The sequence below is a fragment of the Oryzias melastigma genome, linkage group LG20 (assembly GCF_002922805.2).
Source record: "Oryzias melastigma strain HK-1 linkage group LG20, ASM292280v2, whole genome shotgun sequence".
In the NCBI taxonomy this organism is placed as follows: Eukaryota; Metazoa; Chordata; class Actinopteri; order Beloniformes; family Adrianichthyidae; genus Oryzias; species Oryzias melastigma.
In genome coordinates this window covers 6,713,190-6,725,467 of record NC_050531.1, presented here as the reverse complement: position 1 = coordinate 6,725,467, position 12,278 = coordinate 6,713,190, and the positions used below count along the sequence as shown (strand labels likewise).

Here is a 12,278-nt window from a genome sequence, read left to right as displayed (position 1 = left end):
GGTCCGTCTCTGGATGCTGATGTCCCGTCTTGTCAGACGAAAATGTGAAGTGAGGACGAGATGCTGCGACGCTTCTGCGATGGAGAGGGTGTCGGGCCGTGGATGGCGGCGGGAGGGGTTATCTGAGGCCAGCTCTGGAGGCCATCCACTCCAGACCCTGACATAAACTAGAAAACACAAACATACTCACATTAGTGGGCTTTATTTCTATCAAGAACACAAATATAATAATAATAAAAAAAGATAGGATGATGAATCTAAAGCTGGAAGTTCATACAACTAACCCTAATCTTAACCGTTGACAGTATATAGAAAACTGGACAGAGTGACCCCTCCCAACTCGCATTCGAAATAGCTCCCAAAAAGCTGAAATCCCATAAACTTTTATTGAGAAGTAAACAGCTAGTCATTATTTGGGCTGGGAAGCGATTAAAAAAAATTAACGAATTAATCGCAAACTGGAAAAAAATAATCGCGATTAATCGCAATTAATGTTTTCTTTTTAGTTAGAGTATTATCTGCCAGGTACTGTCTGCAAATAATCACAACATGAAATCGAACACAAAATTGTACATTTAGAACATTTATTTTTAACCCTTTGGAGTCTAGAGTCGAAAACTCAGTTTGTGTCTACTTTTAGAATAACCATTCTTGCTTTGCTACATCTTTTCAACACGTTTTTACTAACATATTTTTTTACAATATTTTTCCAAGCTATAAACTGACCAATCAGAAGCCTCAATGAAAGTAGGTGGTCTCACGTCGAACGCTCAAAAAGTTTGACAGAGTCCACTTTCAGAGGAAGGGGCGTGGCCTTCATACGTGCTCACTACTGATTGGAGAGTGGTTGTCATAGAAATGTAGACCAACACGACACGGACCAATCACGGCGTACTGAGGACGTCCGGTTCTAGCGGAAAAATGGTGACTGAATTGACTTTGGTTGGTTGGAACAGGAAGTAAGTCATTTTCTATGGGTGATGTCATGTTTGCTCTGTCCAGTTCCCTATATACAGTCAATGATCATAGCCCAAAAGTGTTCAGAATTGTAAAAGAAACTTGTTTTAAAGCTTAAAACTTAAAAAAAAATGTCCAGGTAGGTCCTCATGGAAATTCTGGAGGGAGATGGATGAGGAGATCCAGCGTGGAGATTGGAGCAGAGTTTAACAGACATGTGGGTGAAGGAAACAGGTGACGAGAGAGTGATGTAGATATTGCTAAAAGAATGGAAGTGGCAGTGATGGAGACATTTCTCCAGAAAAGATGAGCTGAGGGTGACATTTAAGAGTGGAGAACACAAGTTGATTTCATCTTCTATGGACGTTGTAATCTGAAAGATCATCAGTAGGCATGTCAGAATGATTTATTCCAGTCAACCGTTACAATCGGATAACATTTTTCAGGCCCAAGTGGAGCAGAAGGTGGAAGACTTTCAGTTCTTAGGGTAAACAGTCCAGAGCAACAGAGAGGCGTGGAACGGGGAACGTTTCAGATGTGATAAGACAATAATGTACCAGGATGTGGTGAGGTTGGTACCTCTAACCTCCTTCTTCCCTGTGGCGACAGACGCTGAATTCATGCCTGTAGCAGCTGTAGATATTTTACTCTTTATGCACCGTTTTTGCACATTTAGAAGCAAAAATGCAGAAATGTAGTTGTAAATACTTTTATATTTGCTAAATTTTAACTTTTAACATGCGTAATCAAATTTTTCTCACTAAAAACCGTTCAAATCTAATTTCAATTTTGTGTTTTTTTTCCCATTTTAAATTATTACACTCTTATGACATGGAGTAAATTGTAAAATAATTATAAAATATAGAAGATTTAATGTTTACTGGAAAAAGGGGCAAAAGAGCACATTTACAGGACATAGTTAAAGAATTCAAAAAAGAAAAGAATCTAAATTTGCTCCAAAGCGTTTTATTTGTTTGTTTTTCTGTGCTAGAAATGACACTCAGCATTACTGATTCAATCTGATTCACTAAATTAATAGATTTTTATTAATTATAGATTTGTCAAATGTATTTTCTAAAATCAATTTTGTTCACTTTTAAACTGTTTTCACATCATAAGTAATTTAAACTGGAATCTTTTCTTCTAAACGCATGGAAAAAGTGTGGGAAATGTATTTCAAATGTGCCAATATACGGGGAATTGTTCTTTTTAATCACCAAAATCCATTAAAACTGAATTCTCCAGAAGTGTTCCGGTCTTACCCCTCTCCTGTGAGTGCGCAGCAGGACTGTATGTGCCAGGGGTGGTCCTTGATGGAGCTCAGAGTGAGGTATTTGGAGATCTCGGCTGCAGACATGCAGTCCTTCATGTCCTGCTTATTGGCAAATATCAACACGGCTGCTTTCCGCAGATCCTGAACAGAGAACAACGAACCCGTCTGAAGCAGCAGCGCTCCGTGGAATATGAACCACCTGTGTGGAGCGTCGGGATGGTTTTACCTCATGAGCCAGCATCCTGTAGAGCTCCTCCTTGGAGATGGCCAGTCTCTCTCTGTCCGTGCTGTCCACCACCAGAATGATGAACTGAGAAGCAAGAGAAACATTTAAACCAGTGGTCCAGTACCAGGAAGCAGAAAAAAAAATGTTTTTTTTTTTCAATTTATAATCTGATTTTAAAGGAGGTTTTATTTTGAAAATCTGCTAGATTGTCTCCACCACATCTCTCACTCATTCTGTCACTTTCGAATATACATCCACTATTTTCTTAAAAGTGAGACCCCCAAACTAGCAAAGTTCATAAAAAAAAAGGCAAACATGTTTTTATAAAGTTTCTGATTACAGAAAATATGCGGAGAGGAAACAGAAGAAGAGACTTTGACTTCAAAATAAAAGAAAGCTAAATTAAAAAAAAAAAACAGGAGTCTTTACTCCAAATATGGATTTATTGTGACAATTCTTCTCACATGCCATAATGATAATTTATAATATTCAGCAACTGGCTGTTTAATAAATTCAAGTTTGTGTTTTGAAAATACCAGTTTAAGCAACCGTTTTTTTGTATTTATCTGTCGGACCTTGAAAGTTGGACAAGAAAGAATTTAGTTTACGAGTTAAAGGAAAATCTATATCACATTTTAATGGTTCCAACACGAAATCTAGTATACGAATAAAGTATTATACATAGGAAGAAGATTAATTTTATCCTTAAAAGTTAAGGGAAACTGGAAGGATAAAAGAAGCCAACTTCAGCTTCATAGAGGTCGACCTTAAAATATTTTCCGACATTAAACCGCTCCTGAGAATGATTAGGGACTAGGACTGGGTTGATAAAATTGATTTGAATCGATCAATCCTTAAAAATAGAGATCGAGCTAGCATATAATGCTAACGTCTGCTAGCTTGATGATGAAACTTTTTTGTTACAAAAGCTAAAATGCTTTTTAAACCTAGAAGTATTTTGGACTTTCTGAGGGTTCAGGACACCGAGGAGCTCTCTAAAAGACAACTGTGTTTTGCTAAGAATGAATTGCAAAAGTGAAAGTCCCCCCGCCAAAATAAAACTCCTATAGTCAAGATCTGATGCTGTTGCTTGATTGTTTTGTTTTTAGAGGGCAAAACTATAATCTTTTCTTATAAAAAGTGACTTTTTAGTGAACCAAAAAATAGAAATATTAACATTTTATCAATTAATCCTCATTCAATCTTTATTTTTTTCCATTTTTTTAACACAAATTGCAGCCAAAGTCATTTTAGTTTTCACGCTATAAAATCAGAAATAAATAGAGCTGGGTTGATTAAATTGATCACGATCAATCCAAGCTTAATAGATCAATAATCGATCCATAAAACTAGAGATTGATGTCATTTGAACCATTTAGAGGCTGAAAAAGTCAGAAAGGAGCGTGACCCCATCAGCAGTGAAGGTCACAGTTTCCGCCTCAGTGCATAAAGCAGGAGTCGGCATGTTTGTGTGTCAACAGCCCACTGTGTGTGGTTTTCCATGAGCCGGCTTCTTTTTACAAGGTTTCTAACTACTGATTAACCTGCACATGACGCATTCTGGGACATTAGTACGTTTTAATCAAGTCGCCGCATCCGAAGGAAAGCCCTTCATTTGTGGGAAACCCTGTAAAGAGCGGCCCCCACCGAGGATGACTCACTTCTCAAAGCTGTCACAGTCTCTGCTAACATTTCAATTGTTTAAAAAATATAGCGCTGAGAAAAAAAAAAACAGAAAAACTCCAAACCAACTTTTGAAAATAAAAGAAACAAATAAACAACAATTTATTCATTTATAGTTGATAATTAGTTTATTAGTATTGGTCTGATATAAAAACATCCACTGATATTTTTCTGTTTTCAGATACTCTTTATTTTTGACATTGACGCTGTTTTCATGTATGTTTTATATTTGATAGATACAAGTAGTTCCTGATAGATCCCTGGTGATGGAAAACGTATGACTCACAGTTATGTTTAATAGTTGGTAAATTGTCTGAATGTTCTCAGATTTTTTTTAATGGTATTTGTTCCTATGAGATTCCTTGCTATGTATTAAAAAAGTCAATTATGACGTGATTGTATGGTGACAGAAAAGTTGTGCATTTCTTATAAAGCATGAGTTTCAAACTCAATCGCACAAGTGGACAAAATCCAAAACACACTTTAGATCACAGAATGAACAGGAGAACTGTAACTTTTTAACATAATTATGAACTAAATATATAGCATCACCTGTGCTGTAATAATGCTAGTGTGAGCTCTGTAAGCTGAATTTGACTGCTGAAGATATTAGTGCTGATAGCTGAAGATGCTGAAATTGATAACTGAAAACGCTGAAGTCGACAGCTGAAAACGCTGAAGCTGACAGCTGAAAATGCTAAAGCTGAAAACACTGAAGCTGATAGCGGAAAAAGCTGAAGCCGATAGTTGAAAATGCTGAAGCTGATAGCTGAAAATGCTGAAGCTGATAGCTGAAAACGCTGAAGCTGATAGCTGAAAATGCTGAAGCTGACAGCAGAAAACTCTGAAGCTGATAGCGGAAAAAGCTGAAGCTGATAGCTGAAAATGCTGAAGCTGACAGCAGAAAACTCTGAAGCTGATAGCGGAAAAAGCTGAAGCTGAAAGTTGAAAATGCTGAAGCTGATAGCTGAAAACGCTAAAGCTGATAGCGGAAAATGCTGAAGCCGATAAATGAAAACGCTGAAGCTGATAGCTGAAAATACTGAAGTTGATAGCCAGCTAAAAATTTACCTAAAGGCCAAATTAGCCTGAAAAACAAACAAAAAACTTAACTTAGCCAAAACAGCTAGCATGTACCTGAAAAAAATAGCTAAACTTTAAAATAGCCTAAAAAAATCTTAGTAAATGTCAAAATAGTCCAAAAAGATAGCAGAATGCCAATTAATAAAACTGTAACTTTTTAACATAATTATGAATAATAAAACACAGGAATATTATTCCAGAATAAATCAACTTAAACCTTAAATACCTTTGAATATTTTACTCTTTATATATATTAATATATTCTGTCAAAATTATACAAGTTAGAAATGAGCACAAGATAACATCAGGCCATTAATAACAATAAAATATAATGATCTGGAGGGCCTGATTCGGCCCCCCGGCCTTAACTTTGAAACGTGATATAAAGAAACAAAAAGAAAATCTAAACTTGATGTTTTTTTGGACACTTCAAATATCGGAAATATTGGTCATCGTATCAGCCAGAAAAAATTATAACGGCCTATTCCTAATTTAAGTAAATGTAAAATAACAAAAATAGAGAACATCCTGGAATAAATTTACTTTTGCAGATGAGCCTGTGCAAACACGGCTGAATCCTCCTCCTCATGTTTTGGGTTTGTGTTACACTAGTGTAGCTCCGTGCTGAGCGTTGTTTAAAGTTCTCATGCACATCTGCTGCTCCTGTTCTGTTTGGCCTCGAGGCAGCTGACCCCCCCAGCCTCTCTTCTCAGACGGAGCCCTTTGTGAAGGCCTGACCTCTGACTTGGGCGTCTCCCGCTGCCCGCCGAACAAAAACACGCCAGCTGCTGCGCTCCAGAAGGGAAAGCGATGCCAAGCTATTCTCCTCTCCAGCAGAGAAACCCGCTCTCACCTCTGTGTTGGCGTAGTAGGTGTTCCAAGAGGATCGCAGGGACTCCTGGCCTCCGATGTCCCACATCAGGAAGTGGGTGTTCTTCACCACTATTTCTTCCACGTTGCTTCCAATGGTGGGTGACGTATGGACGACCTCGTTCATCAAACTTTAGACACAAACATCAATGAGGATTTTGAACTACAGTGTATTTCAGCTGCTTTTAACTGTACTCACAACTGGTAGAGAATTGTCGTCTTCCCTGCATTGTCCAGACCCACAATGATCACCTTGTGCTCTGCAATGACAGACCATTCATTTTGAGTTTCCGATATGCAGAGAAACAATACGGGGGGTGGGGGGGCTGTGGAGCATTCTCATTCAAAATTCAACAGGCTGCAATTCCTTCCTTTGAGTGTGAACAAACGGCCCAGCAGTGGGGACCAACCGTGGCGATGAGGCAGAGCGTCAGACTCAGCTGAGGCCAGCAAAACGACCACAAACAAGCTCTAGAGCCAAAGAGGAAGGAAGTGCGCTCAGACGGCTCACAGCTGTGATAGCCCGGGTGATGATCCCCGAGTATTGCTTCCTCAAAAAGTGGCTACCTTGTGATAATCACAAGCAAATCATGCAAAGGAAAAACTCATTTACCAGCTGAATAATGAGTAATGTGGTGGTGATGTTGGTTTACGTGGAGATGATCGTTGTTCCATACAGATTTAATCTTTGCGTATAAGTGTGTGAAATTTGACACCGGATGATATAATCCACATTTAAAGGACAGATCCAGTCAATCAACCTTCAACTTTGTGCAGAATTTACTCCAGTCAACAACAAAACACCACAAAGAACAGAAAATATATTTTTGGGGGCTCGTCCGGGATCTCTTTTTTTGTTTGAATTATTCCTGAAAACCTACAATAACATATTTAAATTAAAATCTGTTTTATTTGGTGCCTTTCATCCACAGAAAAGTGCTACACAGACAAAAAGAAGGTTTAAAAAGCATTTAAATAAATAAAAACAACACTTTAGGGAGTTCAGATTAAGAGAAAAGCGTGAATATTCTGCTAAATAATAATTAAACTATGGGGAAATAAGCTAAATATATGTTGTAAGTTATTTTTTTTCACTCCAAACTAGAATAATTTGTATCATTTGGAAAATATAACGTGAATCCAAATACAAAAGAAATAGCTCAACAAAAACAGAAACTACATTCGATAGATTTAATAATAGCCAAAAAAAAAACATTTTTTTTTTTCTTTTTTTCTGCCGCGAGGATCTAACTGTAGAACAAAGAAAAGGATCCGACCAACTTTCCAGAAACCTCGTAGCACTGCGTCGCGTCCTGGATAGTGAACTAAAGCCGATTGGCAACTGGATGAGCCCGCAGTGATTCGTGTCATCATGCTGGATGACTAACTGGTAAACAGATTAACCATCGCGGTAACAGGTGAATAGTTTCATCATCCGTGTCAGAAAAGAAAGAAAAAATATGTACAGCTGGATTCAGGAGATGTAGCGCGATAATTCGCTCCCATCTGTTATTGTACTTCACTTCGTGCTAACGAGCTAACAGTTCTCTTTATCCCCGCTAGAACATTTAAAGCGGAGGGCAACTTGGAGATTTTTTTTTATCGAAACTCACCTTGATTACAAAAGAAGCTCCACAGTTTAGCGAATATAAGCCCCATTGTTTGGATCCCACAAATGCTGGTTTCGTCTCTTGACCGGGTGGCGCTTCTCTCCGTTAAGTCCGTGGCTGGCTGGCGGCGGCGGTGGCGGGCTAACTACCACTAGCTGGATGATCTTTTTCCAGCACAACACCTCCCGGACCGTTTAAACGCGGACTCCATGCGCCCCGTTGTTGCCAAAAACTGAGCACACAAACGGACGGAGACGGTGAGGCGTATCGAGTGCTGTCAAAGCCTCAATAAATCCTATCGGTACAACCCTGCACTGTACGGGGAGAGACGCGACTGATAAAGGCTCCGGCTCCGTGTGGCCGCTGATGGTGCTACGCTGTGCAATGCAACCCGACGAGTTCTGTCCCACGCTTACGTAGTGACGTCACATGTTTTGTTCATTTTTTTTTTTCACAACCGGAAATGTTTGTCTAAAAAAAGAAATGTTTGAAAACTCTGAGATAAAAATGGTTTAAAGAACTATTCAACTCATTATTGATAATAAAATAAAATAATATAACATAAAATTAAATAAAATTAAATAAATAAAATAAAATAAAATAAAATAAAATAAAATAAAATAAAATTAAATTAAATTAAATTAAATTAAATTAAATTAAATTAAATTAAATTAAATTAAATTAAATTAAATTAAATTAAATTAAATTAAAAGACGTAAGTTGTTGTACTTTTACGATTTTATAAGTTTACGATGCTTGGTAATTTTATGTCATTGTTTTTATTGGTCTTTATACCTGAATTATTATGAGTGTTTCTTTTATTTTATTATATTTTTAAGTGTTTTGTTTTCTGTTGTGTCTCTTGTGGCAAATGGACCTTTAGTTTGTAATAAAGTATTTATATATATATGTGTGTGTGTGTGTGTGTAACATTTTGTAGCAATGTGTGCATACTTATGTAAACAAATAGTTCGTATTTTAGAATTTATCATAAATTTAAGAAAATTTTAATGCGTGTAAACAATAAAATTAGAAGCAAATTGAACGTTTTTTATCTAAAGGTGGTTGTATTGTGTTTTTCCACCTGCAATTACTAAATGTGTTAAATTTTAGACTTATGTTTATGTAAAAATAATAAATATAATCATGTTATTAATATTATTAATAAACATGTTATTACTTTAATAATTGTTTGCTATTAAACATGTGTTTATATTATCTATATTTTTAATTTATTGAAATAAACATGTATCATGTATATTCTTATTTTTGTAGTGAAAGTATGTTTTTTATTCGCTCTAAAAAAAAGGAAAGGCTTCACTGATACCACGTGACCAGTCTTGTGACGTATACGGAAGCAGATGTTTAAGAAAACTGAATTCCTGCTGGTGTCGCGGTCAGTAGCAGAAGAGGGAAACCACTTGTAAGATTTTGTTTGTACGTTTGAGTTGCATTTTTAAGTGTTGTCGATGTAGCGATAATTACATAGAGTTACGTGTTTTTGTCACGAACACTACAGTTTATCCGACTAAAGAACGAACAGTTTGTTTCTCCACGAAACGAAACAGAACAAAATAAAAACAAAAACAGAAGTCAACAGCACGTGTTGGGATTAAACATAAATCGTGTTAAATTAGTCATAAAGTGCTACTCTCCATGATTTACCAACAGCATTTTAAATGTACTTTGTTTTTATTTTTCCTTTAAACAGACAGAAGATTTGCTGTCCCCACAAGACATGTCTATTTTCCCAAGAATATGTCTGAAGCCTGAGGTGACGGAGCATCTTAAAAGTGTATTTTTAAACAAGGAGGTGAGGATTTGTTTGAGTAAAATACTATTTTAGAAACAAAAAAAAGGGTATTTGGAGAAAAAATGTGATGCAAAGGTCATTAACCTGAACAATAAAGTTTATTTTTCAAATTCATAAAATTTGACTCATTGGATATTTTGGAGTTTTTAATTCATAAGCAAAATATTTAATAAACCTAAGAAAAAAGTGAAATAAAATCACAGAATATATAGTGGAAAACTCCACACAGCTGTTTATTTTTTCTCTTTATTTGTATGTATGTTTTATGCACTATAATAGGTTTCTATAAAATGATATTTTCCTCCATAAGAATTTGTTCATTATTTCTGTGTTCCCAGATCCTGGCTGCTGTGGGTCACCATGAGGCGGAGCTTCGCTTCCAGAAGTTGCTCCTCTGCCTGTCTCACCCTCCGTCTCACACCTGTGTGCGAGCCAGCACCCACCTGGCTCCGCTGGAAGAGATCCGGTCCAAGCTGCAAGAAGAGCTGAGCAAGGTAAAGCTCAGATTCGTGGTTCTGGGTTAGCTATTCAGTGAAGTCACGGATCTTTTTGTTACTGTTGAAGCAAAAGTCGAGCGACTCGCCAGCAGATGAGGCGTCCGTTCAGATTCTTCCACACCCACGAGTCCCAGACGTCTTACTTCTTCCTGTTGACGGCCCGAGGTATGTGAGGAATTCCGGTTCATCGGATGAAGCTGTTTGCTCCCGCCGTCTGTGAGAGATGCGTTCGGTTTTAGACATGTGGAGCGGCTCAGCTCGGAGGTGGTGGTGGGGGCTCAGTGTGGCAACGCCGTCCTCAGAGGAGCGCACGTCTTCGCCCCAGGAATCGTCGCCAGCCCCAAACGTACGACTCAAACTTAAGAGGCGTCCTCAAACTTCTGGACACAGTTTTTATCGTGTTTGTGTCCTCAGACATGAAGGCGGGAGACGTTGTGTCCGTCTTCTCCGACCTGGAGGGCAGGTGTACCCGAGGAGCTCTAAGCTTCCAGGGGAACAAGGTGTTTGTGGGGAATGGAGTCGCAGAAATGGATCGCTCGAGTATTTTCTGCACAGACGAACCTCCAAGGTTTGGTTTTCTACTTTCTTCTGTCCTGTGAGCTTAAGAGGGTGTAATCAAAGAAGTCAGAGATCTGTTAATATCCTAAATCAGGGGTTTGCAACCTGCGGCTACATGTGGCTCTGTTATCTCTCTATAGTGGCTCCTTGGCCAAACATAAAATAAGTCATAGAGACTGCTGACCCAGACATGTCGACCATCGGAGTCACAGCTCCCTCTAACCAAACAAGAAAACAAATAAACAAAGCCTGCAAACTAAGACTACCAAGGTCCAACCTTAAACTAAAATAACAAAACCCAGCAGTGTAAGACTACTGAGGACAAAGAGGCAAAAAAGAACAAAAATAAATAAATGAAAGAAAAATTAAATAAATAAATAAAATTGCTTCGTGTCAAAAAATAGACATAATTCGTATTCATTATTTACCATATTTTCCAGAGTATAAGTCGCAAGAACAATAAATGTCTAATCAAGAAGAAGAAAACCATATATAAGTCGTACTTTTGGGAGAATAGTCTAATATTTAAGAACAAATCGGCCAAGCCCAGCGTAGCTAAAAATAAATACAAAAATACTAATTTTTTGATCTGTATAAGAAAAATATCAAAGTTAAAGAGGAAAACAATCAGATTCTTTTCCATGTTAGTTTTGGACAACAACTCTTCTTCTGCTGCTGTCTATATTCAGATAAAGCGCCCTCCAGTGGTTGTTAGAGGAAACATCCGCAAAAGGACAACCTGTGTTTACTAGAAAAACACAAAAATATGAGCCTATTTATGTCTAAAAAAACACAAAAAAGTCCCTCCTGAGTATAAGTCGCACCCCTGGCTAAACTATGAAAAAAAGTGTGACTTATACTCCAGGAAATACGTAAAAAGGTAATTAATGCAAAATCTAGATTTCTGAAAGGCTAAAGTAAGGCTATGCGGCTCCTTCTACGTTTTAATCAGCAACAAACAGGCACAAATATCTCTTTTCATGTTGAAGCCTGACCTAAATACAGCCGTTCGATACCTTTTCTTTTTTTTAAAGAGGTGTGGGGGTTCGTATGCTGGAGCCACTTTACAGAAGTCCCTCCTTTGATGGGGTTCTGCCCAGCCTGGCGTTCCTGCAGGTAGTTCTTCTCATAAGGAGGTAGTCAATAAACAGAAAGGGGTTTTTATTTAACCTTTTTTTTTCTTTCTTTGCAGAACTTCCCCTCTGTGGTTGTGGGTCATGTGCTCGGACCGCGACCCGGAGAGCGAATCCTGGATATGTGTGCTGCACCGGGAGGGAAGACCTGCCACATCGCTGCCCTCATGGGGGATCAGGTGCCTGTTTTTCTTCACTTTCAGTTAGTTTGGGTAAAAATGTACCAAATTGGGATCATATTTACGGCTGTCAAATTATCGCGTTCATTTTAATTAAAAATATTTTTTATTTCTCCTTGATTTTAATAAATTATTCATATTGTTTGGAAGTCTGGGATAATTCTTATGAATCAAAACTAGAACCTTTAATCATTTTGCAAAAAAAAATCATTATGCCGTACAATGAGGACACCTCTGAACTATTTCTTAAGTTAAGAATACTCAAATTTAAAGATTTATTCTGGTAATATTTAACCTTTTAACTGCCTGCTCAACCAAACGGTGGGAAACATTTAGAAAACATGTTTTTAAAAGTATTGATTCTGTGTATTACTCCCCAATGTACGGAGCTCCTAA

At 37.6% G+C, this 12,278-nt stretch overlaps 2 protein-coding genes across 5 annotated transcripts in view; one reads left to right on the top strand and one right to left on the bottom strand.

Annotated features, from left to right (window-relative positions):
- Nucleotides 1–6: 6 nt before the first annotated feature.
- On the bottom strand, nt 7–8,118 carry arl8 (ADP-ribosylation factor-like 8). The gene is made up of 6 exons (XM_024280128.2): nt 7,706–8,118; nt 6,292–6,352; nt 6,076–6,223; nt 2,457–2,540; nt 2,220–2,371; nt 7–167 (listed from the first exon to the last, which is right to left on the bottom strand). The coding sequence occupies exons 1-6, from the start codon at nt 7,749–7,751 to the stop codon at nt 119–121; spliced, it is 540 nt and encodes a 179-aa protein (XP_024135896.1). The 5' UTR covers nt 7,752–8,118; the 3' UTR covers nt 7–118.
- nsun6 (NOP2/Sun RNA methyltransferase 6) overlaps nt 7,492–12,278 on the top strand; it is a 10,239-nt gene continuing 5,452 nt past the window's right edge. Inside the window, exons 1-8 of one of the 4 annotated variants that reach the window (XM_024280127.2) lie at nt 7,492–7,510; nt 9,414–9,515; nt 9,854–10,009; nt 10,080–10,177; nt 10,252–10,358; nt 10,427–10,580; nt 11,605–11,686; nt 11,763–11,882. In XM_024280127.2, the coding sequence (XP_024135895.1) occupies nt 9,441–9,515; nt 9,854–10,009; nt 10,080–10,177; nt 10,252–10,358; nt 10,427–10,580; nt 11,605–11,686; nt 11,763–11,882 (792 nt within the window). In that variant the 5' untranslated portion in view covers nt 7,492–7,510; nt 9,414–9,440. Of the gene's footprint in view, nt 7,511–9,027; nt 9,140–9,413; nt 9,516–9,853; nt 10,010–10,079; nt 10,178–10,251; nt 10,359–10,426; nt 10,581–11,604; nt 11,687–11,762; nt 11,883–12,278 lie in introns of those variants that run through there. The other 3 variants (XM_024280123.2, XM_024280125.2, XM_024280124.2) reach the window with 3 other exon arrangements.